The sequence below is a fragment of the Chionomys nivalis genome, chromosome 1, assembly GCF_950005125.1.
Source record: "Chionomys nivalis chromosome 1, mChiNiv1.1, whole genome shotgun sequence".
Lineage (NCBI taxonomy): Eukaryota > Metazoa > Chordata > Mammalia > Rodentia > Cricetidae > Chionomys > Chionomys nivalis.
Genome location: NC_080086.1, coordinates 166,100,644 through 166,125,765, shown reverse-complemented (window position 1 = coordinate 166,125,765; position 25,122 = coordinate 166,100,644). Strand labels below are relative to the sequence as shown.

The window sequence follows — 25,122 nt, the reverse complement described above, 5'->3', positions numbered from 1 at the left end:
ATGGTGTTATTTCCTCCGCTGGCAGAAATTGTTTCAGTGAACCCAATGTGTTCACTGGTAACTTCTTGGTTTATATGTTAAGACTTTTCCAGACCTAATATCTGAGAGAAACAGCTTAAAGGAGGAAATTTTTACATTGCTCCACGGCTTCAGAGATTCAATTCCACGGTCCCATTTCAGGGGCTTTTGTGGAGGCAGTACATCATGGCGGGGAGGCTTGGTGGGACATTGCTGCTTACTTAACAACAGCAAGCAGAACGCGGAGAGTGGAGGAGACAGGATGTACCCTTTAAAGGCACCGCCCCTAAAATCTACTCCCTCCAGCTGAGCTCCTTTTGATATTGGCAGGGTGTGCCCCCAACCCCGCTTTCCAGCTATCACTTGGCCCCATGGCTCCTCAGTGGGCCAGCGGTTTCCTAGGTTTCTGTAACAAGTGCCTCAGTTCCAGGGAGTGCTAGGCCTACCTTTAGTCCCCAGCTCTCTGCTGAAAAGAGAAATTCATTTACCTGCTAACAGGCCACTGGGCAAGCACTCGGTCTAACTGCTTCTCAGAGGCAGCTCTGCCTGAGAAGTGAGCACTCAGCGCTCGAACTGCAGGCAGAGTACTTCACATCCAGCCCGCGACAGTTTACACATCAGAAGGCTGGTGTTTGGATTGATGAAGCTCATTTGACACAGCCGGAGAGCAAGCTTCTGGGCAAACACTGCTCAAAATGCAGAATTCTCGCTCAGTTATGCTGAACTTCTTTGTTTGAAGGCTTACCCCAAACACAGGACCACAGTTTGAATCTGAACTGCACTGCACGGGCTTGTGCGTTGAATACTTGGCCTCCAGTTTATGACGCCGTGGAATATTTCCGAGGTAGGATCTGGCTGTTAGAACCGAATCACTGGCCTCTGACCCCACCTCTGGCTAGTCTGTACTCTCTGGTTCCTGGTCTGTCACCGTGTAAACAGCCACCGACAACAACGCCTCCGGCCACTCAGACTGAGACACTTCACTGATGAACTGAATACTTGTTGAAACTTTGACCAAACCCAGCCTTTCCTCCCTCATTTCTGGTCAGATACTTTTGTCATGGCAACACAAAACTATCAGCACAATGGGAAATACAGCAACAGTACACAGCACACAGGAACCTAGATGCATTCCAAACACAGCCACATTCCCCCCGCGAAAGTCTTATTGAAGCTGGTAGGTACTTCTTCCACTTTGAGAAACGTTGAACTGAATTAAGTATAAATAATCAATAAAGCATGGAAATGCTTGTGACTTTTAATATTGAAGTCCATTTGATACTGAATATAGCACAAAAAATATGAGTTAAAAACTAAAGATTGTCTGAGACTCTGGACACATTTTTAAATTCAAATGATAAAGAATGTATTGATTTGTTCTCCTTGGTGAATTTAAAGGCTCTCTGTACTGGCTGCTCTAGACATCAAGTAGAGTCACCTCCATGCTCTTACTAAAGGTTTCCTGATTCTGTCCTTGTTGGTATTCAAGTTACGCCCAGTAACCCGCCCATGTGTGGTGGTAGTGTCTGAAGGATGACAACCCAAGTATGACAACAATTATATGGTTTCTATCCCACTGTATCTTACTTTGGTCTGATAAAAAAACGTGATCAGTGCTTACATAAGCAACAGGACCCCAGCACGCTGTGCTTTAGAGTGGGGGCATGGCAGAATGACTAGATGGGAAGAAGCATTTCAAGCGCTGGGTTGACACTCGATCCATTCCCATGCTGTGAGCGCCGATGCCACTCAAGGTAGGAACAGAGCCTCGCCATCAGCTGATCTCCATCAGTTCCTCAGCCCTTTGGCCTTTCTGGATTAGAAACTGAGGGAGGGTGGAGAACCAGATGAGGAAGAAACAGCAAGCCAGTCAAATGGCGAACGAGGTTCCCATACCCACCCAGAAGACCCTGAAGCCTAGCTGTGGCAGCCCTGTGTGAGGGTGGAGAGGACTCACAGTCCCCTGAGGCTGGCCTGGTTCTCTTTTCCTCTCTCTTTAGGATGTCAGGAATATGGTACCCTTTAGGGGAAATTTACGTCTCTGGGCAACATAAACGGAACTTTGCTGCTGTACAAGTCAAGGTGAATGAAAACAAGAGTTCTCTGATCTATCTTAAAGCCTAATTAGAAGAAATGACAAGCATGCTTGGCAAATCTCTGTTTCTCTGGGAACCTGGGATGGGATCTGGGACAAATGAAGGCTGGCGTTATCTGAAAGCCCTGGCTAAACTTGCACCATTGCTCTTTTTTACTTACACAACACGGGACATTTTTAGACAAGCCAGGAGGATGGTCAGTTGGACTGGTCACCAATCACCAAAGGGAATGGTTCGGAAAATAAAAGCTGTCATGTAGAAGAGGGAGGGGCTCAGAGACTGAGATGGTAGAGTCTGGATTTCAGCCTTAATAGGTGGAGACATTTAGAAACTCTGGTAGGGGAAGATCTCAAGTCTTGGTGTTTAGGAGGCACTTCTGTCTTCTAACAGGAGAAGGGGCCAGCTTTGGGGTGTCTGCTGGGTACAGTTACCGGGCTCACGGGGGTCCATTTTCATGTGTTATCAGTTAAGAGTTTTGGTGGCTGGGTGGGAAGTGGGGGCAAAACCACCCAAGTAGAGGCAAAGCAAGAGGGAAGAAAAGCTCAGAGGCATGACGATGTAGGGACGGTGGAGGAGGTGCCAGCGCTGGGTAGCAGAGTACACTCAGTGATCTAAGTACCAATGGCAACCAGACAGTACGGGGTCATTCAGATTATAGTTAAAATATTGTCCTTAATTCTTAATGAGAAAGTCACTGGGAATGTGGTGATGAGTAGGAATAGGTGACTAGGCTCTGGTCTAGAGTGCTCTGAATGGAAGAGAAAAACAAGCCAGAAGGGCAAGTGTGACTGTATTTGTCAGCTTTCTGTTACTGTGACAGATCTGTGAGCTAACCAGCTTCATAAAGGACAACATTTCTGTCGACTCATGACTTCAGACTTCTCAGCCCTCAGGCCTTTGGCCCCTCTGCTTGTGACACTGCAGTATCATAGCTGCTCTGTGTGGTGGTGGGGGCTTCTGGGGAACAGAAAGAGAAGACACAGAGGCGCCAGGAGTCTTCAAAGCTAAGTCCCCAGAGACTCACCCTCCCCCATTAGAACCATCTCTCAAAGGTTGCACCACCTCCAGCAGAGCCATGGGCTGGGGTCCATGCCTTTAACATGAGCTTTAGAGGGAAGCTATAGCAGTAATGAAGAATATTATAATAACGGCTCTTTCCAGTCCATCCTAAGTCTCCACCAAAGTCAACTCTGACGTCTCACGATTTCATTGTTTTCCAGTAGAACAACCGGCAGTCTAGGATGGCCTCGACCCATGCTTTGATCAACTTTGCTAGGAAGTTTGCCTGGTTGACTGCACATTTAACAGTTTCCTCCTGGGCTGTGGCTGAGTTGCCTTGGAGCACTGCAATAAAACCCATTTCATATGCACTTCCTGCACCATGTTTTGTTCAGAGGAACACCGGCCCGAAGCATCCTGTTCGTGACCTGTTTGTGTTCCCGGAGGCATTTCTGATGAGTAGCCTCAGGTATGCTAAGTCAGGAGGCCACCTGAGCTAAAAATAGAAGTGCAAACTGCACAGCCTCCAGAGACACACAGAGAGAAAGAAGAGAAACACCTTCCGGATATTGGACCTATAGGGAGAGCATCGTTTCCACGGTAGCGCATATGCTTCATAGTAAAGGAAAATCTCAAATCTTAGAGCAGATAGCCAAAGAGGGCAGAGGTTCTGTGGGCTGACTGTGAGACTAGATGGAGATATTTTTCTTCCTCCTGGGAAGCAACCAACCCAGGAAGCAATTTGATAAGGACCAGGTTCCTAGAACTGTGTTGATTCCAAGCTGGAGCAGGTGGTTGGCTAGACAGAATGGTACCCCATCCTGTCTTCAGCACTCAGTGTCTGAAAAAGCTACCATCAGAACATGGAGAGTTGTGGAGGATGGGGAAACAGGAATGGGAATCTCAATAGCTGGCTCTTATTATGATTCTCACTCTTTGAAGAATGATTTAGGAGTGATTTGTGTTAGTGGCGGAAGAGTGGTAAATACATCACACACTGCAAAATATTTTGGTCAATAACAGACTATATGTATGTATGTATGCATGTATGTATGTATATACACATATATATGTATATATATCATGTGATGTACCATGCACATATAGTATATATGTGTGGGTATATATATCATGTGATGTTCCATGCACATATAGTAGGTTATACCACACTTTGAATAAGCACATTTTTTATATGTTTTTCTTTGGGTTCACCTTCTTATTTAGCTTCTCTAGAGTCACGAATTATAGTCTCAATGTCCTTTATTTATGGCTAGAAACCAAATATGAGTGAGTACATCCCATGTTCCTCTTTTTGGGTCTGGCTTACCTCACTCAGGATAGTGTTTTCAATTTCCGTCCATTTGTATGCAAAATTCAAGAAGTCATTGTTTTTTACTGCTGAGTAGTACTCTAATATGTATATATTCCATACTTTCTTCATCCATTCTTCCACTGAAGGACATCTAGGTTGTTTCCAGGTTCTGGCAATTACAAACAATGCTGCTATGAACATAGTTGAGCATATACTTTTGTTGTATGTTTGGGCATCTCTTGGGTATATTCCCAATAGTGGTATTGCTGGGTCAAGAGGTAGGTTGAACCCGACTTTCCTGAGAAACCGCCACACTGCTTTCCAAAGTGGTTGCACAAGTTTGCATTCCCACCAGCAATGGATGAGAGTGCCCCTTTCTCCACAACCTCTCCAGCAGAGGCTATCATTGGTGTTTTTGATTTTAGCCATTCTGACCGGTGTAAGATGGTATCTTAATGTTGTCTTGATTTGCATTTCCCTGATTGCTAAGGAAGTTGAGCATGATCTTAAGTGACTTTTGGCCATTTGAACTTCTTCTGTTGAAAAGTCTCTGTTCAGCTCAGTGCCCCATTTTATAATTGGATTGATTAACCTTTTACCCTTCATCAGGCGATGAAAGAAGACAGAGACAGAGACCAACATTGGAGCACTGGACTGAAGTCTCACGATCCAAAGGAGGAGCAGAAGGAGAGTGAGCACGAGCAAGGAACTCAGGACGGCGAGGGGTGCACCCACACACTGAGGCAATGGGGATGATCTATCGGGAACTCACCAAGGCCAGCTGGCCGGGGACTGAAAAAGCATGGGACAAAACCGGTCTCGCTGAACATAATGGACAATGAGGACTACTGAGAACTGAAGAACAATGGCAATGGGTTCTTGATCCTATTGCATGTAATGGCTTTGTGGGAGCCCAGGTAGTTTGGATGCTCACCTTAATAGACCTGGATGGAGGTGGGTGGTCCTTGGACCTCCCACAGGGCAGAGAAACCTGCTTGCTCTTTGGGCTGAGGAGGAAGGAAGACTTGATTGGGGGAGGGGGAGGGAACGGGAGGTGGTGGCGGGGAAGAGGCAGAAATCTTTAATAATTAAATTAATTAATTAATAAAAAAAAATCAGCAAGGAAAAAATAAATAAATAAACAAGTACAAAAAAAAAGAAAAAAAAAAGAATAAGCACATTTTTTGATGTTTATGCAATGATGAATTTGCCTAATGATTCACTTTTTTCAGAGCATGTCCCCGTCATTAATTAGGACAAGACTGTAGTGCAGGGTTTCTCTGGTGGACTTCAGTAGAAAGTGACCACATGAACTCCAGAAGTCCTTGTGGCAAAACTCAGTCAGGTGACTACTGCGTACCACTGTACTAAAAGCTCCTACCTAAAATTTAGGTCTAGTTATTGAGACATGAGACAAACAGACTCGCCGGTGTTCCTTGTGAGACGTATGGAGAAAGGTCCCATGACTGTGCACCAGCTGTCACGGCTGAACAAAGTGGCGCCAACAGAGATGGAGACGGCTGAAAGGGACGCTGTAGCTTTCTGCTCTGACTTCACTGACTGGCCCTAGATTGCTACCTTTCCCACTCTTTCTACCTCCTCTCACACCGGCACAACTCAAGGAAAGAGATTTCAGCCCGTGAACTCAAGTCCTCCAAGAGTAGAGTTGTATTTACATTTATTCTTCCTAGATCTCTTCTTACGCAAGGATGTCTCATGTCCTATAACGGGTTTCTGGTTGTCTCTGGATGTTGTTGCTTTCTGCTCTTGTTTCTTCCCAACAGCCTTGGATCTGTCTGTCTTTTCTTTCTATTTCCATATTTGCTTCTCTGCGCTTCACAAAAGATCTTATTTTACACAGCAATGGACAATCACTAATTTAAACTTTGGCACATGCCAACTTTTACTATGTCGCTGGCTCTGTCATCGTTGCTTTTGTGGCTTTTCTGTTACAGTTGTATGTTCTATTGAAAGTTATTTGTATGATAGAAGAAAGCTGCTGTATAGCTTACAGATAGCTGAATGAATTGATGATATATGCGCAAAATGTGTACATACACACATACGCAGACACCAGTAAATAGGACTGATGGTTAGAGCTTCTCCCCCACACATATTAATTTAATTAAGCACATTAATTTAAGATATAATTGATGGTAGATGCATATGTATCATAAAACTCATAAGTCACTGGAGTTCATGGAAAATGGTGTCCTGAGGTCATCTCAATGATTCTCTCATTTTCCAGGGTAATAACTGGTCATGGACATAGCAGAGATTTGAGGCTTAAAATCAATTAGAAGATATAGAACTTAACCTTTAGTCTTTGCAGCTATGAAGCACCATTTATGCCATTTGCTTTGTTTCATGGTCCCATTATCACCTAACTTTGTAGAAAGTGAATTATTTTTAAAGTTCACAGGCAAATGATTCTAACCACTATTTAGAGGTATTTGTTTTAATATAAATTATCATGTCTACTTAAGAAACTATGTCAAATTGTAGCAAAGAAACTACCCCTGAACTGTTTTCCACACTCTAAGCTATTAGTGACATAATAAAGGCAGGGTCTTCCACTTGATCTAGTCCAGGAAGATCAGCCTTAAAGTCATGGGCCACCTCACTCTGTTATCGGCAACTGGCAATGCTGTTTTCCCTGACACACATACCTGCCCATATCACTTCCAGAGACAGAGGTTTATTAGAAGCCTAGCGGTATGATACATGCATTATAAATACAGCTCCCCTTCAGTCACTTTAGAGATAAGGGGACAAAGACCCAGTGGGATTAGGCAGCTGGCCCAAGGAGGACTAGGTAAGGATGGATCCTAGGTTCACTGCCTGCCACTGTGTTAGATTTCAGTTCTTATTTTCTTTGCCAGTGGTCAATTAGGGAATCAAGAGAGATCAGGATAGATATATAAGATCTGATAAAATTGGTTTATTTACTCTGCTGTTTAGGGGTAAACTAACAGCATCCATACTGTGACCATCTATAAGACAACGACAGAAAGCAATCTCCAATAGCCAAGAAAATTAAGCAAAATGGTTTTCAGTAGTCAGAGCCCTGACCAAACAGGGTAGTAGTGAGTGCAGGACCTCTTTCTCAAGAACCTTAAAGATAAAGCAGGAATTCAGACATCCCAGCTTGTACATGTAGTGGCATTTACATGTCAGACTGACCCTAGGGACAAGTGTCTGTGTGTGCATGTCTTCCAACCATCACATCTCTGAATCGTTCATTCCTTCCCTGAAAACTTGCTGGGTGCTTATCAAAGACAGCACTTTTTCTCAGTGCTGGAGAACCCAGAACACAAACACAAAATTCACAAGCAAAATGGAGGTTATGGTCTAGCAGTGGAGAAACACAGATGAATGACATCAAGTATTTGTTTAAATATTAGGGAAAGGTGAGGAGAATAGCGAAGGAGCTGAGCCCAAGGACAGCATGACTTTGGCAGGGCTGGTTATTTCACCACATAAGAACTGGTCCTCGACTTTCCTCAATGACAAAAACACAGCTGGCGACTTTAATGTCACTACAAGCCTATTATACTATGGGTTCAGTGTCTCAGAGCCACTCTCGGTATATTTGGGGGCTCACAGTCTTAAACCATACCATTCAAGGGGGAATGACTGTAGTGATTCCTCTTATGGAATATTGATGGTTTTAACACAAGGCTGTTATGTAGACATCATCTTGTATAATTCTTAAGGGAAAAATAGGAAGTTGGTTTATGTGATCCATGCTGTCCAGACGTGAAACTCAGGCCTAAATAAGTTGAAAACAATACCAAAAATTATATCACTCAAAGCCTAGTTTCAAAGCCAGGTCATTCAATTCCAAAATTCACCCACCTCAACAGCGCCCTCCTCCTGTTACATCAAGATATCAAGGCATGCTTTTCCATTTCCTGATGTTTTAAAAGAATTTCCATCCTGGTCTAAGAGGCAGGGGTGACAACAGCAAAATGTTGCTATAAAACAGAGATAAGGGACTGGGGATACAGTTCAATGGGTAAAGTGACTGATGTACAAGTTTGAGGATCAGAGTTCAGTTCCCCAGTGCCCACATAAAAGCCAGGTATGGCAGCACATGCCTCTCCCAGCACTGCCCAGAAGACAAGCTGATCCTGGGATCTCACTGGTCAGCCAGTACAGTCAAAACAGCAAGCTTCAGGCTCAGTAGGAGACTTGGTCTCAAAAAATACGGTGGGAGCTAAACGAGCACTAGAGCAACACCCAGCGTTGACCTCTGGGCTTCCACACATGCTATTGTGACCATGCACACACAAGCACGCAAGCGGATTCCTCCCATACACACACAGACACAACAACTTTGGAAGCTGCTAACCATTTTCAGTAACAGCAGAATCAAATGATATGCCAAAAGCGAGTGTCTTGGAACAACAAGAATGTGTTTCAATTATTTTATTTAATATTCAGACATGCATATAATATGTTCAGATCAAATCCACCCCTGATTTTCTCCCCTTCAATTCCTCCTCTCTCACACTATCTTTCCCTCCCAATTTCATGTGATCTCTCGCTTTTCTAAAAACATCCAGCGAGTCCACTTAGCAATGACAGTAAGTGCACAGTGTAGGACCATCCACTGGAGCCTGGGTAGCCTCTCCAGGGTCATTTCCCGGAAGAAAATGGACTCCATCTCCCCGACCACTACCTCAGCAGCCATTACACGCCAACAGCAGATAAACAGGGTGGGGCTTCATGAGCTCCTCCCCCACCCACGCTGGGAGTTTGGCTGGCTTGATCTTGTACCAGCATTGTTCATGCAGTCTCACCCACTGTGAATTCACATGCAACTGGGCTGCTGCTCCCCCAAAATGCTGTCTTGCTACAGGCATCTACTTCCTCTGTCCCTTACAATTTTTCTGCCCCTTCTTCAAAATGATCCCTGAGCTTTGGTAGGAGGGTGGATGACGTAGACGTCCCATTACAGCTGAGCACGCCACGGTTTCTATTCTCTGTTGACTAGTTGTGGATTCTGTGTTAATCACCATCCAAGTTGAACCCATGCCTGAAACTATTAACTGAGGGGGAAATGGCGCCTAGCTAGAGCATAGGCCTTCATATTATTATTCCGTTACATGACATAGTAACAAACTGCCCCCTCAGTTTCTGTCTTCCTACACACAGGTTGGCACATCCCTCCACCTTCTTTAGAGAAGTTTCTTTTCTTAGCAGATGGTGATAATACAGAGACCCACAGCCAGTCAACATGCAGAGAATAAGAATATTGTTTACAATCTACTGCTTTGGGGTCATTGGTGTGAAGAAACTCTGGGAAAGGTAACAGCAGCTCTGTGCACCCGGCTATTGCCTGCGTGACACACAAACCCAACACTGAGTTGGAGACAAGTTATCTTTATGATTGAGAAACAGGATTATATAATAGCAAACAATAACAGAACTGATTCATGTACACGCACCCCCACATACAAACACAAACATAGCCTCAATCTAAAATTGTCACTGCAGAAGAGACGGCAATTATCCAGGCTCAAGGTACACACACACACATACACACACACATTCGCACACATGCACATGTGCTTCTGCTTCAATATAAAAATTTAATATAAAGGTAAAATAGCTGCACAAACCTACAAGAAGAAACAAGTTTCGAAGCCATGAGTATGCTTAGGATGTGGTTTTGACTTTTACCTTTCAGTGCATGAAAATTTCCTGGTATGACCATCCTGCAGGGTTTTATTGTTAATGGTCAGACATAGGCATGAGTCCTAGGAAAACTGCAAAGCATCATGGGATCATCTCTCAAGTCATTTTCTATAGAACACTGAGATTCCAGGAGACGCTGACAGGCATTCTGAGGGGCTGGCCAAGGATCCCACAATCTTCCCTCCACTCAGAGAAGCCACAGCTTTGAGTTTCCTAACACTGATATATGTACTAAAGGTGTTTAGCATTGTATAAACAGGGTCGCTTATGCAAATAACATCCTCTGTCAGTTTTGCATGTGACTTTAGTGCTCTCTAGAATATGATTTGGAAGTGAAATAGGCTATGCAAGTGGACAATGGGGCTCCTGATCCAGATCACCTAAGTGACTAAATCTTAATGTTCCCCAGACTTCACATCCTGCCTCTCCTGTGTGAAACAGGCTGATCGGCAGAACACATGGGGAGTATTCTGTACAGACAGCAATTATAATGCCCATCGCGATAGCTGTGGCAGTAACAATGGTTAACAGCCACCGTGAAAGGACCACCCCTGCGCTATTCTAATCACACAAACAGATGATCTCATTGAAATGCCCAGCCATCGTCCACCAGACACACAAAGGACAATGCCACTTCCACTCACGGCAGACTCCACTTCCTTTCCCCACACATATCCCCCGCCAAAGGAAATCAGCAGTCGAGAGTCTGTCTATGAAAATCTCTCTGTAAACCATTGTTGCTGCTGGCTCTGCTTTCCCTGAATCATCTTGATTCATTAGGCCCTCAGCATCTTGATAGAGGAGCAGCCTCTGGCAGACAGCTGCCTTGGCAGTCCCTGGATGAGTTGGCTTCAGGCTGGCACCCAAACAACCCTGGAAGCTGGCTTTGCCTCCTGGACGCTCCCGCCACACAAACACATGGCTCCTTCTGACAGCTTGTACCCACTGCAGCCGAGCTGCCTGCCATCTGGGGGTGGCTCATTAATCTGCCATGCTGGACAACCCAACTTTCGTGTGGATGTCCCAGAGCAGAGCACAAGCAGGTGAGGCTTGGTTCGCTCCTAGTATAGTATGGGAGCTCAGTGCAAACACCCGCCAGCCTGAATACATAACTGGAAGGAAAGTCTCCAGCTGTGCATGCTGGGCTATGAGTTTATCATTTTTCTTAATGGTAGCATACATATATAACAATATAGCAGGAGCTCTCCTCTTCCTGAGATGAAAGAGGCGGGACTGGGTTCATGGTCATTGGGGTGTGTGTGTGTGTGTGTGTGTGTGTGCGCGCGCGCGCGAGCACATTTAGAAGCCAAGGTGAACCTCAGGTATCATTTCTCAGAAGCCATCAGGTTTCTTGAGCCTCAGATCTTGCACTAGGACCCAGAGCTTACTGATTAGGAGAGACTGGCAGGAAGACAACCTGGAGAAACCTGTCTGTTTCTACCTTCCCTTTGCTAAGATTACAAGGGCATCCACCACATGAGTTCTAGGGGTCAAACTCAGGCCCTCCTTCTTGCAAGGCGAGCCCTCTGACAACTAAAATATCATCCCAGAATTCTCATTGTTTTTTTTTAAGCACCAGAAAGAGAAACATTTCCTTTACAGATGTCAGATGGTGGCTGCCCTTGTAGTCTTCTTCCAAATCCTTTCCGAGAACCCAAGGCCATCCCTGTGGACAGATGTCATGAACCCCATGACTGGAGCAATGAGGCCTCTGACACTCCCAAAGACACACTTTGTGAGATGTGTCCCATAAAGGGATACTGCCATTTGCTGCACGTGGTTGGGCCCACCTGTGGCCCAGTGAAAAGACAAAGACCACACACAGGAACAAAATGAAGGTGTTACAGCCCCAAGAGGAGGACCACAAAGATTCATACTAAACCTTAGACCTTGCTAAAACCAAAGTCTGACAAAATACCCGACTATTGTTGACTCCAAGTCAATGGCACTGAACTAGGAGTAAGAATGGAAGGGAAAACGGAGATTACGGACATTGGCTAACTCGTCCGCTCGTTTCATGATTCTGATGCTAGAGGCAGCCATCAAAGAGGAGGCCAAGACTCAGGGAAGCCAAGCAGGTCTTGGGTTTTCACCCAGTTCTTTTGGGCGAAAACATAGATCTGTGTATCCCAATCTCTCAGCCAGTCCCATGTCACACAGCCTCCCAAGGGCAATCCATTACCTCTCCCAGCAAGACTATGCTTGTCAAGTTAAAAGGAACAAGGAAAATGGTTGCGAGTGAAGGTCGGGTGTCACGAGGCTTTGCGCTTTCCACCTTATCTTACACATAAGGAAAGAATGAAAGAAGAAAACAGCACCCATCAGCCGCCCCACAAAAACAAGGTGATAGAAGCAGGCCTAAAAATAGACACGATATATCTGGTAGGAGCGTTCTGAAGTCTACCAGGTTTCTCACTCAACCTACGTGCACTCAGTCACCTAACCATCCACCTCCTCTCCCCACGGCTCAGACTGACCTGCCTATCTGCCTGCTTTCTCCAAAACCGTATCCCCTCCACCTAGATCCTCAAGACTGCAATGCTGTCTTTCTTGGAGAGTGTCTGTGAGCCTGTGTGCTAGAAGAGGCGTCTGTCTAGCTAGACAAGCTAACGCAACTCACAGGACAGCTGGAGTGTTCAGTTCGGAGCAGTGCCCTCGGTGCCACAAGCTGGGTGACAAAGATACACAAACGTTTGCTCTCAAAGTCACGGAGGTCAGAGTACAAAATTCAAGGCATCATCACAGGTGAAGGCGCTTCTGAAGAGGAAGCTCCTGTGACTCTCCCAGAGCTTCTGAGAGCAGCTTCTTGGCCCCCTTGTCCTTGGCTCGTACCTGCATCCATCCAGCCTCTGCCTCCATTGTCAGATGGTCCCCTCCGTGTGTGTTCTTCTTATAAGGATACTCTTCACCTAGAATTAGTGTGTACCCTCCCCTAGTATGACCTTATCCTAAAGGACTGCCATCGAGCTTCACATGGTTGTCAAGTAAGGTTTCACCAGTATACCTCTCATGAGTATACAGTGGAAGGTGTAACCATCTGCCAGGTGCCAAAGGCAGTCTCCCTGACTGGTCCTGACCTCTGTGAAGTTAGTGAGAGGCTCTCTACCCTGACAGTGCACAGCCTGCTGAGATGATCTTGCTACTTTATTCCAAGCATGGAAGACTCTCACAAGGCAGATCTGACCTGGGAATCCTAACTCTAAAAGAACAAAAGTAAAAATTAAAATGTCAGAAGTGACTAGATAGTTTACTGTATCAGTTACTTTCTGCTTGTGTGATACAATGTCACCACCAAAGGAGATTTACGGAGGAAAAGGTTTCTTGGCACTTACAGTTCCAGGAAGAGTCTGTAATTGCAGTGGAGGCATGGGCAGAGAGCTGAGCACTGACCACATACAGGGAGCAGAGAATGTCAACCAGACGTGGGGAGAGACTGTCCTTGGTGAACACTTAACTCCTGCAAGGCTCCATGTCCTAAACGTCTCATAAAACTTCCCAAACAGTGCCACCAACTGGGGACTCAGTGTTAAAACACATGAGTTTATGCACAACTTTATTCATTCAAAATTGCCAGCATTCCACCCTTGTTCTTGCCCGGCTCATGGACACACCCTAATGCGACTTTTATTTAGTCTAACTCAAAAATCCTAATTGTCTTTAACAGTATCTCAATACTATTTAAAAGTTCAAAGTCTCTTTTGAACCTAAAGGCAATCTCTCAATGTTAACTTCCCTGTTATACATGTCAACTTGACACAAGCTCAAGTTATCTGAAGGAGGGAACCTCAGCTGAGAAAATGCCTCCATAAGATCCAGCTGTAAACTAGCCTCTAAGGCATTCTCTTAATTAGCGACTGATTGTGGGTGGTGTCACCCCAGGGCTGGCAGTCCTGGGTTCTATAAGAAAGCAGACTGAGCAAGCCATGGGGAGCAAGCCAGTAAGCTGTCCCTTCCATGACCTCTGCATTAGTTCCTGATTCCAGGTTCTTCCCATCTGAGTTCCTGTCCTGACTTCCTTTGATGATGAACAGCAATATGGAAGTGTGAGCCCAAAAAACCCTTTCCTCCCCAACTTATTTTTAGGTCATGGTGTTTCATCACAACAGCAGAAACCCAAGACACCCATATAAAAAATTACATACATCCAACATATAAAAGCATAGAATATACACTTTCATCCAGAAGGAAGGAATGTGAGCATAAGGAAAACCAAAGGAAGACCAAAATCCAGCAGGGCAAACATCAAATCCTGTAGCTCCATGTCCAGGATCAGAGGCTTTATTAGCAGAGAGCTTAAATAGCTCCGCCCCTTCAGCTTTGCTGCCTACAACATACACCTCTCTCAAGAGGGTTATACTCCTTGTGTGTGGTTCTCCTGGGCATATGTCTCACAGATCTGGCATTTTCCACATCTTGGATTTCCACTGCAGCCCAGGCTTTACCTTCCCAGCTTCATGCAATGGCCGCTGACAACTCCCTGCAGAGATTCCAACCCTGCCTGGTATCACCCAGCTTCAGTGGCTCTCTGAAACCACAGAGGAAGAATTCACGACCCTCTCACTCTGGCATCTCTCGTGCCTCAAAGGCAAGTGCTACACAGAAGGCACTGCCAAGTTTGGCTGCCAACTTGGGAAGAACTCTTGCTCCCTTGGCTCATATTTATAGGAGCTTTGTAATGCTTTCTAGAAATGGGAAACTCAGGCCTTTTCCTTCCCACATGGAAGGTTAGATGGGTAGGTCTTTCCCTGGGAGCACCTTTCCTATTTCAACGCACAGTAAGAGGCTTTTCTTTAATGGCATTAACCTCCTCAACAATGACAACCTTTTCTTTACCACACGACATGGTTGGAGCATTTTCCTCTAGGTCTTTTGCCTTCTCCTCTAAGATCTGTGCATTTCCCCCCCCCCCACTTGCTGTTTTTCATTCTAGACTGCATAAGACTAATAAATAATAACCATGCTAAAGATTCCACCTGATGCTGTCTCAAAATTTCTTTCCCCAAAGAAGCTGGTCCACTGCTTTTCATTTAGCCTCATGCAAGTTCTTAGGATACAGGCAAAAGGCAAATCAATTTTTTGCTAAAGCATCCTGTGGGTGGCCTTCAGCCCAGTTGCTCATAAAATTCTTCTTCTGAAACTTCCAACCCAGGCCTCCACAATCCATACGACTCTCAGCTCTACAGTCTTCCAGGCTTCTGTTAGGATGAACTGTTGAGTTCTGATTACAATTTTCTAGTCCAATGTTTTACACATCCCTCAAAACAAACAAGAAAGAAAGAAAGAAAGAAAGAAAGAAAGAAAGAAAGAAAGAAAGAAAGAAAGAAAGAAAACAACAATAACAAAAAGCAAGATCAAGTTCTCAAGAACAACAACCCTGTTTCTGTATTAGTTACATTTTTGTAGCTGTAATAAGATACCACAGCCAAAGGCAACTTAAGATAGAGTTTATTTTGACTTATGCTTAAGATGACTAGATGTCCGTAATAGTGAGGGAGGCACAGCAGCAGGAGCAGGAAGCTGAGAGATCACATCTCAACCCTACCCACAGGAAGCAGAGAGCAAACTGAAGGTAGATCAAGGCTATAAGCTCTCAAAGCCTCATGCGACAAACTTCCTCCAGCAAGGCTGCACTACCTGAACCTCCCCCAAACAGTGCCACCAACTGGAGACTAAGTATTCAAGCATATGAGCCTCTAGGGGACATTTCTTGTTTAAGTACAACTCTCATTGGCAACTGAGAATCCCTAATGCAAATGCTGTAATAGTTCTTCAGATGTACAAAGACAATATGGTAACAAAAAACTAGTGAAATAATGGTCAAAGTTCAGTCAGTTCACGAGCCTAAAGCAGCCCACTGGAGTCCTCTCCACCCACACACTACCTCTTTCTGCTTGCCCAGCGCCACAGGTTTAAGGCTGCTATTTAAGTCTGCAGATGGACATATATGTCTCTTTCAAGTCTGAAATTAGGTGTGCACTAGCGTGTTCTCCATGGATGGTTAGAACAGAGCTAAAATCATCTGGGGACACATGGCTATACATCTTTGCATACCGTCACCACAATGTTAGGACACTTGCTATTCCAGTTCCCACTGAACAATGGCATTGCCACAGTAGCAGCTAACTAGTTTGCATTCCCAACACTCGTGAAGTTCCCTGGTACTGGGTCCTCAACACACACACACAGCAAGAGGATCAATGAATGCAAAAAGAATGTAGAGCAAATTTCACCTGGCACAGCAAGACGGTTGACTTAACACAAAGGCACACAACTTGTGGCTGATCTAAAGAACCTACACGGTGGAAGGGTAAGATGGACTCCCACAGGTTTCTCTCTGGCCTCATGACAGCATGCTACATAGCCTAGCCTCCCTGAAATTAGTTAATGTCATTAAATTTTAAAAAATAAATATCACCAAACTGGAGTGAAATTGTACTTCAAGTTATTCTCCTGGCAATCACACAGGGAGATTTCGGCTCCAATTTCATTCTCTGTACATTCCTTTCTCTTAAACCAGGAAGGAAAGAAGGAAGCCAGGAAGACAGGAAGGCAAGATTACTGATTTGGGAAATCTGATTACTTGGGAATAACTTTAATCCCATTAAATGTTGGCACAGATTCTACCATACTGAATGTTGTCGCCAGAGATCCATGAGAAAATGTGATTCAGTACTGAGGATGCAAAGCTAAGTCTCCCCTGACAGCCCCCAGTCACCCGCAGTCGCTGCCTTGCCTGCCACATTCACCAGCAGCAGTCAGAAGCATCACTCTACATAGCACCAGGAGGCCCTGCTTGCAGTACATCCTGGGTTTCATTTATTCATTGAGACAGAGTCACATGTAGCTCAAGCTGGCCCTCAAACTAATTATACCATTAAGGACAATCGTGAATTTCTCATTCTCCTGCCCCCCCCCCCCAAATGCTGACTTTACATGCTTGCACTATCATGCTGGATTTAAGCTTGGCAGTGCTGGGAATTAAATGTGAGCTTCATGCATGCTAGGCAAGCATTCGTCAGTTGACCTATATCCCCAGCCCCAGCTTTGGTTTTAAATAGATGACCCAATGTCTGTATAAATTAGGGTGACCATCTCAGTATCCCTGATAGAGCTCTTATTCAGCCCCTGGCCTCCAGTGCCACTGGCGTCAGCAGCCCATGTTCACCTTTAAATTTGCCTTGGTTTAGACAACACAGTATGTGGTCACGCTTTGTGCGTTCTCTGACCTTTATAGCGTGCTCCCTGTTTTGGTTCAGAATCATGGAGGCATAGCCAAGCCCATCTGTCCTTTCCACCCTGCCCATTCCTTCTGACGATAAACACCTTCGGTGTGCTCACACACCATGACGGCTGCCTTGCCCTAAAGATTGCCTTCTGCCTCTTAGTTTTTTCATGTTCTTCTTTCTCTCTGAAAATGTCTCTCTCCTCAAGCCCCCTCACACATAATGAGCACAGCTTCCACGTCTGTGAAACAGTCTCCGTCCACATCTAGCCACAGGGATTTCCCTGTCAACCTCACGTGATAAAACAGGGTGAGGTGGGAAGAGTCTGTCTTCAGAGATGGGTTCCTTCCTCTCCCACAAAGCCATTCTATTTTGACTGAAGTCAGCTGGTAGTACCTGGCTACAATAACGCCAACTGGTCGTCATTCTTCAAAGATGGCATAAAAGGGGAAGCATAAATACATACATAATCTATATGTGTATGCCTTTTCACAAAAATGGATTCACTTCTCTGGAAGTTGCAAGCAGAGCATCTTCCTTGTCTGAAGTCTTCTGGAAGCAGGCACCCATCACCTTTCTTCAGCATCCTTGCAAGATAGTCATCTACAGCACACCTAAACATACATATCCTTAGAGCGACTTCTCTAGGCACCTAAGTACCCTAATGAACAAGTCTGTGCTACAGACTCTTAGACTTAGGTTTGGGTACCACCCACACCAAAGTATCTAAGGTGCTTCTTGAAAATCACTTGCTTAAAAGTCCAGCTCCAGACAGAGCTGAGTCAGCACTTGGAGCAGGAAGGAAAATAGTAAAATTGCTCACAAGTGCCTCAGGGGGACCGTATGCTCACTGAAGGGTCATAACCGCTGTAAAAGACATTGGGTATGAATCTGGAGTTCTACTCTGTCTTCCTTATGGATGGAAAGTCACTTCCCTTTAATTCAAAGCAGCTCTTTAAATAACGTAGGCCTTTTTCTACACATTCCTTCCTTAATACTCAGTTGTTTTCTTTATCAAAAAGCTCTGTACCCTGGACCAACTAGGTCACTCTCCTGTTGATCTTCCATCACATTCCAATGTGTCTCCCAAAATGCGGCATTCAGGATGGTCATACATCACACTCTGAACTGGGTGGAGAGCTAGAAGGTTCCGAAAGCCTTTGCCGCACACTGCCAGCTATGCGCTGATGATTCATTTACATTCCTACCAAGTGGTCATGTGACAAGCCATCTCAGCCTAAACCAGCCATTGGGAGGGCTCGTGGCTTTATCAGCCTCAGTTAATTAAAAAGGCCCATGAGGCTGACTCTCTCCTCAGGGCTGCTTTGTTTCTATGTCTCCTACATAGATTGGTAATATATTTCCTTTGGTGTGTTTTCTGTTCCTGTTCCATTTCCGACTTTAATTCACTACGGCAGTCCTATGCCAAGTGCATCCCGCCTGTGCACTGTACCAAATTCTTGCACAGCATTTCCCCGCTTCGCAGAGGAGGAGACTCCACTTAGTAGCAGTAAGGACCTTGCCGTGAGGAAACACATGGGGCATTTCCCACTTCCTCATTTGTTTGTGACTTGGCTTAAGCAACATCTTTTCGGAAGATAGCTCTTCATCTTGCTGACATTTTTAAAATGGGGTTGAAATGGCTAAATGCCTGTAGTAAAATCAAAGATGGAGGTGAAAGGGCACAGAGTTTTCACAGCCCCACCCTGGATGGACTGCTAGCATCCTCCTTACTCGCCTTGTATTTCTCCTGGCCTAGAGGTCCTGGTGGCCAAGCAATGATGGATAGAAACGCTGACTGTGCGCAGAGAGGAGGAGGAGGAGGAGGATGGAGCTGGGTGTGATGGCACACCTGTAATTGCCACACTAGGGCAATTGGGGCAGAAGGATCTCAGCACCAGCTACCCAGTCAGTTCCAGATCAGCCTGCCCTACCTACGGGCATGCTGGGTAAAGGAGGTGCCTGTCGTAATTCATATATTTGTCAAGAGAAGTGTAGCAAGCAGCTGTCCCGAAATGAGTGCCCAGAAAGGGACCAAGGGGAGCAGTCTGGAGAGGGGCAGGACTAGGTAATGAGCCAGTCCACCTGTGGCATCCATAGAGCACACGTGCAATGCAAAGCTCGCCTTCCTTTCTTCCATTTCATATTATCTGCTATCCCAAGACCAATGTTTATACGATTATCTAAGACCTCCATGTTAATTCATTATTTATAGCCTTTTAGTCCAAACAGCTGAGCTTCTCATAGATTTGCTTAATTTAATCAAACCCCATGCAATTATACTTTAATTAAAACTACATATGCATAAAGTTGAAATGCTGATATTTAAATCAATCGAATTCACAACAAGATTAGAAAAAATGCAAACGATTAATTACATATCCAAATTAGAAACAAAATTAAAAGCAATTTAATCCTTCTCTCCTTTTCTGTCTAGAAGGTAGCCATGACCCAAAGGCATGAATCCTCAATGTCACACAGAGGTTGGAAACACAGAGACTCAAATCCAAGTCTTCAGATCCATAGCCTGCTCATCGGAGCCATTCCAGGGCCTTTTGTTGTTCCCTATATCCATTAAACAAACTTGACTTCCATTAAAAATGCAACACAGTTTTTTTAAACAATTATCTACTAATAAGGGGACCAAAGCGGCCATGGTGTTGGAGCAAGTGTTGGTTTTAAAACTTGGTCGTTTTAGCAACCCAGAAGCCCTCGGGCTCCTTTTTCTTCTAGAAGCTCTTACAGAAGCTCAGTCTTCCTTGCTACACAAACACATTCATATATTATTTGATTGCCCTACATTTTCCTCAGGCCATTTTCATGCATAATAAAAATATAATGAAAATGCTCTATACGTTATGACATCATTTTCTTAAATTGGAAGTAAGTCTTCTTTGTTCTTTACTATTCCAAGTTTTCTGTCACTCTATTCGTAGATTAATTTTTTAAAATGTAGGCAAAAATTAATTCTACTTTCTCAACATTAAACTTTTAGTTGCTCCATGACTTACTGTATGGTCACTTTCTTCATGGTTTATTTTCTTTTTTTCAGCATTGAGAATCAAACCTAGGGCCTTATACATGCTCAGCAAATATTCTACTACTGAGCTATATCTTCCGTCTTCCTATAATTCCATGTTTAATTGTAATTGTTACCTTGGCACAATGTGGAACAACTGAGAAGAGAGTACCTCAATAAGGGATTGTCTAGATCAGGCTGGCTGGTGGGCAGTGTCTATGGGGTTGTCTTAATGACTTTAACTGAGGCAGGAAGACCCAGCCCACTGTGGGCGGCACCATTCCCTAAGCAGGCGATCCTGGACAATACAAGTGTAGAAAGGGGACTAAGAACAACTAAGTATGCAGACTCACATTCTCTCTCTGCTCTCGATTGTGTGTGTGACTAGACATTTTAAGCTCCCGCCTTGACTCCCTTACAGTGGTGGACTGTGACCTGGAATTGTAAACTTAATAAACCTTTACTCCTAAAGCATGTTCTGTCACAGTAATAGAAAAACGAGACTATGTAATGATGTAACCCAGGCTGGTCTCAAATCTGTCATCCTATATTTCCTCCTCGGTGCTGTGATTTTAGGTAAGCGCTCCCATACCTAGCTCCTGAAGATAAGTCTAAACCCTTCATAGGTTGTACTAAATAGGGGCACAAAGTGAGTTTTAATAAGCAAAAGCTGCCCCTACTCACCTGGCTGTTGATTTATCAAATCATTTCTGGAACTGTGTTCTCCAGATCTCAGTATGGAGACAGGCAAAAACCTCATCTACACCCCACATAGCCATTTCCACCCTCATCACGGGAATCCCATGCCCCATAGCCACTGTCCTGCCCACTTCCTCTCCACACAGGCCTCCTGCCACTCCACGAGCCACCATAAATGACCTTCCCTCATCTACATTCACCTCCTCTCTGACTCCTTCCCACAACACCCTCACGACTACTGTGGCCCTGGGCATCACACTACGCTATGTGTAGCCTGCCCAACGAAGCCTTAAAGTCATTAGAATCGACAACCTGGAGCTATGGAAACTTGATGCTGAAGCTGTAAACCTTAAAAGCAAGCGGGAAGGTCTATGCCATGAGGATAGAGCCCTTCCAAGCCCATCCTGGGCTATCTGGGAACCACTCTCCTTCCATCCCCGCCATCCGCAGACATCCGCTGTTTCCCGGGAAGACTAAATGGGCACCATGGGACATACTCACTGCAAATCGGACTTGGCAGTTCTCCTCCCCCAGGTAGCAGAGGTCGCCCGAGACGTTGGTCTCCAGCCACAGGTGCTCCCCGTTCACAGCATTCTCCTGTAAGACAAGACCCGCCCACTTCAGTTTTTTCTTCAGCACCAAGGGAGGAACATCAACTCTGGATTTTTTTTATGGAAGGCACTTAGTCAGTGAGTCCCTGGAGTTTAAACACTCTTCATGGGATCTTCAAAGACACTGCTGGGGCTGACCTTATGGATGGAAATTCTGGCTAGAGTTGACCCTATGGAAACTCTGGAAAGGGAAAATGGTGTTCGGGAACATTCATCGATAGCCAAGATAGCTATGAGGTCTGTGAAGGCCTTATTCATGGATGCATCATCGTGAACCATTTTCAGGGAATGTGGAAAAGGCAAGTCTAAAGGGTTCCATGTAAAAGCTTGATTACCCAGACTCCACACTGTTGATGTGATGACACAGAAGACAAAGATAAAAAAAAAAATCCTCTACTTAGTGATTTAGCTAAGAAAGAGGATGATAGGATTAAGATACTTTAGGTAAGAATGGCTGACAACGCACTTATACTTAGCTCGCCTCTCTGGACTCGCAGCACACTGCGTTTCTACTAATCCAAACACGCTGCTAATTTGGTAAGGCCTCCCACTCAGTTCTAAATTTTACTAACTAGGTAATTTGTCTGCTGCCTAAGAATACGCACTTCTGATGGTGAGCAGGGCTGCTGTGATGTACGACACAATGAGCCACAGCCCTATTTTACCCATAAATGTGCAGTTTACAATAGAGAGGAGGGCAGTCATTTGGCTTTTAAATATGGCAAACAGGATTCTGTGGTCTTCTTCTGATACACTGCTTTAATCATATCGTCTGTCTATTTGCTGAAAGAATGTAGTATTGGAGAAAATACTGTATTAGATCAGCCATAAAGGAACATGAGACTAAGCCTATGGAGTTAGTATAGGAAAAGCCCTGCCGTTTTCTATCGTATTCCATATCAGAAATACAAAGGCTAGCTCTCTTTTGATGGAGGATACTGTGGGCTGAACTATGCCCCTGTCCCCAGTTCATATATTAAAATCTAACCCACAGTGTGCTGGTATTAGGACAGGCTTTGGAAAGCAATCAAGTCACGAAGGCAGAGCTTTCGCTATGGAATCAATGCTCTTAAAGGAAGGAACTCAAGAGAGCTCCCCTTTCTGCATACTCCTGCAGCAGGGAAGAGCCACCTGAGTTCACAGCAAGAGAAATCTACCTGCCAGATGGGAAGATGGTACTCAGGGTACCAGCACCTTGTCCTTGTACCGTTTGGGCTTGAAAATGATGGGAAATCAATGTCTGCGGCTTAAGCCACCCCAGTCTGTGGCAGACAACAGAAGATGACTTCAATAAAGAGCTTGACAGGATAACCAAGTAATTTAAAGTCCGTCATACATTCGAGCCACTCTTAGGATAACTCATTCCAGAAGCATTCACACAACAGCCTTCCCGATGTCAGAACTTAGAAGAGAAAAACAGAAATATAGACCAAATGTTTCCAGCAGGAAGAGGGGGAGAGAGCACTAATTATCATGCTAAACAATGAACGTACTTCTTCATATTTAAATAGAATACATTTTCCTTTCTGGGTGAACAGTCTCAAATGGTTTCAGGAAAGAAAATTCACAGGCCATATTGTGACCTAGGATCCAAATCAGTGGTTCTAAACCTTCCTTATCCTGTGACTCTTTAATGTTCTGATGACCCCCAACCATAAAATCATTTTCACTGTTACTTTACAACTGTAATTTTACTACTGCTATGAATAATAATGAAAATGTCTATGCTTTCCAGTGGTCTTAAATGACCCCTGCGAAAGGGTTATTTGACCACCAAAGGGGTTGTGACCCACACATTGAGAACCACAGATCTAGATGTGTTTCAAGATCCAAGGAAAGTGAGGAAGTCTCAAAACAGCAAGAGTAATATGTGATCATGTAGACCAGTGATCAGACAGATAAGTGACAAAGGCCTCAAGCGCCTTTTTTTCTGATTTTTTTTTCTTCTCCCCCAGTAGTAATCTCCTTTGATGAACAATGCTCAGTTCGTACATACATAGTAGTGGGAAAACAGACCTTTCCTTTTCTTGTGGGACACTATCAGAAGAAAGAAGGACTAGACACGGGGCTGGACCATAAAGGTTATTACAAAATGATGACATCGTTAGAGAGTAAAATACAAATGCATTTCTTAGAAGATGCCCTGGAGAACTAGGCTTGCAATCTAAACCACTACAGGAGTCACCTACCATCCAACTAAAACTTCTAACCAATTATCCAAAACCATCCCTTTATATTCTGTGGTTTGACTCATTCATGAAATATTTGTTCTTCAGCGCTGGCAGCAGTCACAGAGATGCCGTGATATCTCACAGAGGCAAACTGACTAGAAAAGTTGTCAACTACACACGACATAATAACAGGAAACACAACCATTTTAAGGAGCCCAATATAAAACAGTTGCAGTGACGCAAATGTCAAGAACTTTTGACAGTAACAAGCTAGGTGTGCCACAGTGAGGTCCTGGAAGGGCAGATAAGGCAGGCGGGGACAGGTAAGAACCTGGGAGTCAGACTATTGTAAGCACCATATACCAGACTTACAGGCCAATAGTTCCCCTTAGCCTTAGACTCCTTTGCTCAATAGGTATACCATCTGCAAGCTTTCAGAGACTCCCTGGTCAGTCTTGCCTTAGTGTCATTCACAGAAAGACCGCTACTTTTACTTAGCCCCAGTTTTTATGGGAACTTGATTTAAAAGAGATGAACCTTTGGAAGGGAAAAGAAGGAGGCTTTAGTGTATCCTTCCACCATCTAATGCTCTGGTTCTTAGTTTGAGGTACCTACTTAGTGGCCTGATAAAAATTTTAAAATATGTGGGTATGATTCCAGAGTCTGTGTCAGCGAATCTCAACGAAATTTGCGGGTAGCAATTGCTCAAAGGTCCCAAGGTGGCCCCAATGTGCTTTGGAATCTATGACCCAATAATAGACCTCACCCTCCTCTCCAAGCTTTTTAGATAATACATTCTACAACATGTCTGTGATCCAAAATACTACATTGCATTCTTCTCTGTCTTGTACAACTACTAAAGAAGAAGAGAAGAGAGACACGGCATGAAGTATCTCCATCAGTTTTAAGAAAAGACACGTTCACTGTGAAAATCCCACAGGTACTAGGGAAAGAGAGCAACATGAGCAGATATCTAAAGAGAGGACAGAGTAAAACATACACTACTTAAACTGCTATGCTTGCTTTGGGAAGTAGTTCCTAAAGATATAATTCTAAGAGGAGAAAAGGGCAAGTATACACCTGACAAGATTAATCTGAAAGTCTCAAAGGGGGAAAAATGATCACAAGAAGTACAGCACAACAGAATGTTGTAAAATCAAGAAGCACAAATGTAGAGATTGATCATATAGAAAACTTCATGACATGGAATCACGTAAATAAAACATAAAATTCAGAACTGACTTGTATCGTGGTCACAGATACACAGAAAA

The 25,122-nt window shown here is 44.4% G+C and overlaps 1 protein-coding gene across 5 annotated transcripts in view; it reads right to left on the bottom strand.

The window, feature by feature from the left end:
- Nucleotides 1-25,122, bottom strand: part of Dgki (diacylglycerol kinase iota) — a 459,452-nt gene that overhangs the window by 266,470 nt on the left and 167,860 nt on the right. For all 5 annotated transcript variants that reach the window (XM_057763104.1, XM_057763127.1, XM_057763112.1 and 2 more), the window contains exon 3: nt 21,571-21,666. In XM_057763104.1, coding sequence (XP_057619087.1) covers nt 21,571-21,666 — 96 coding nt within the window. The remainder of the gene's footprint in view (nt 1-21,570; nt 21,667-25,122) is intronic.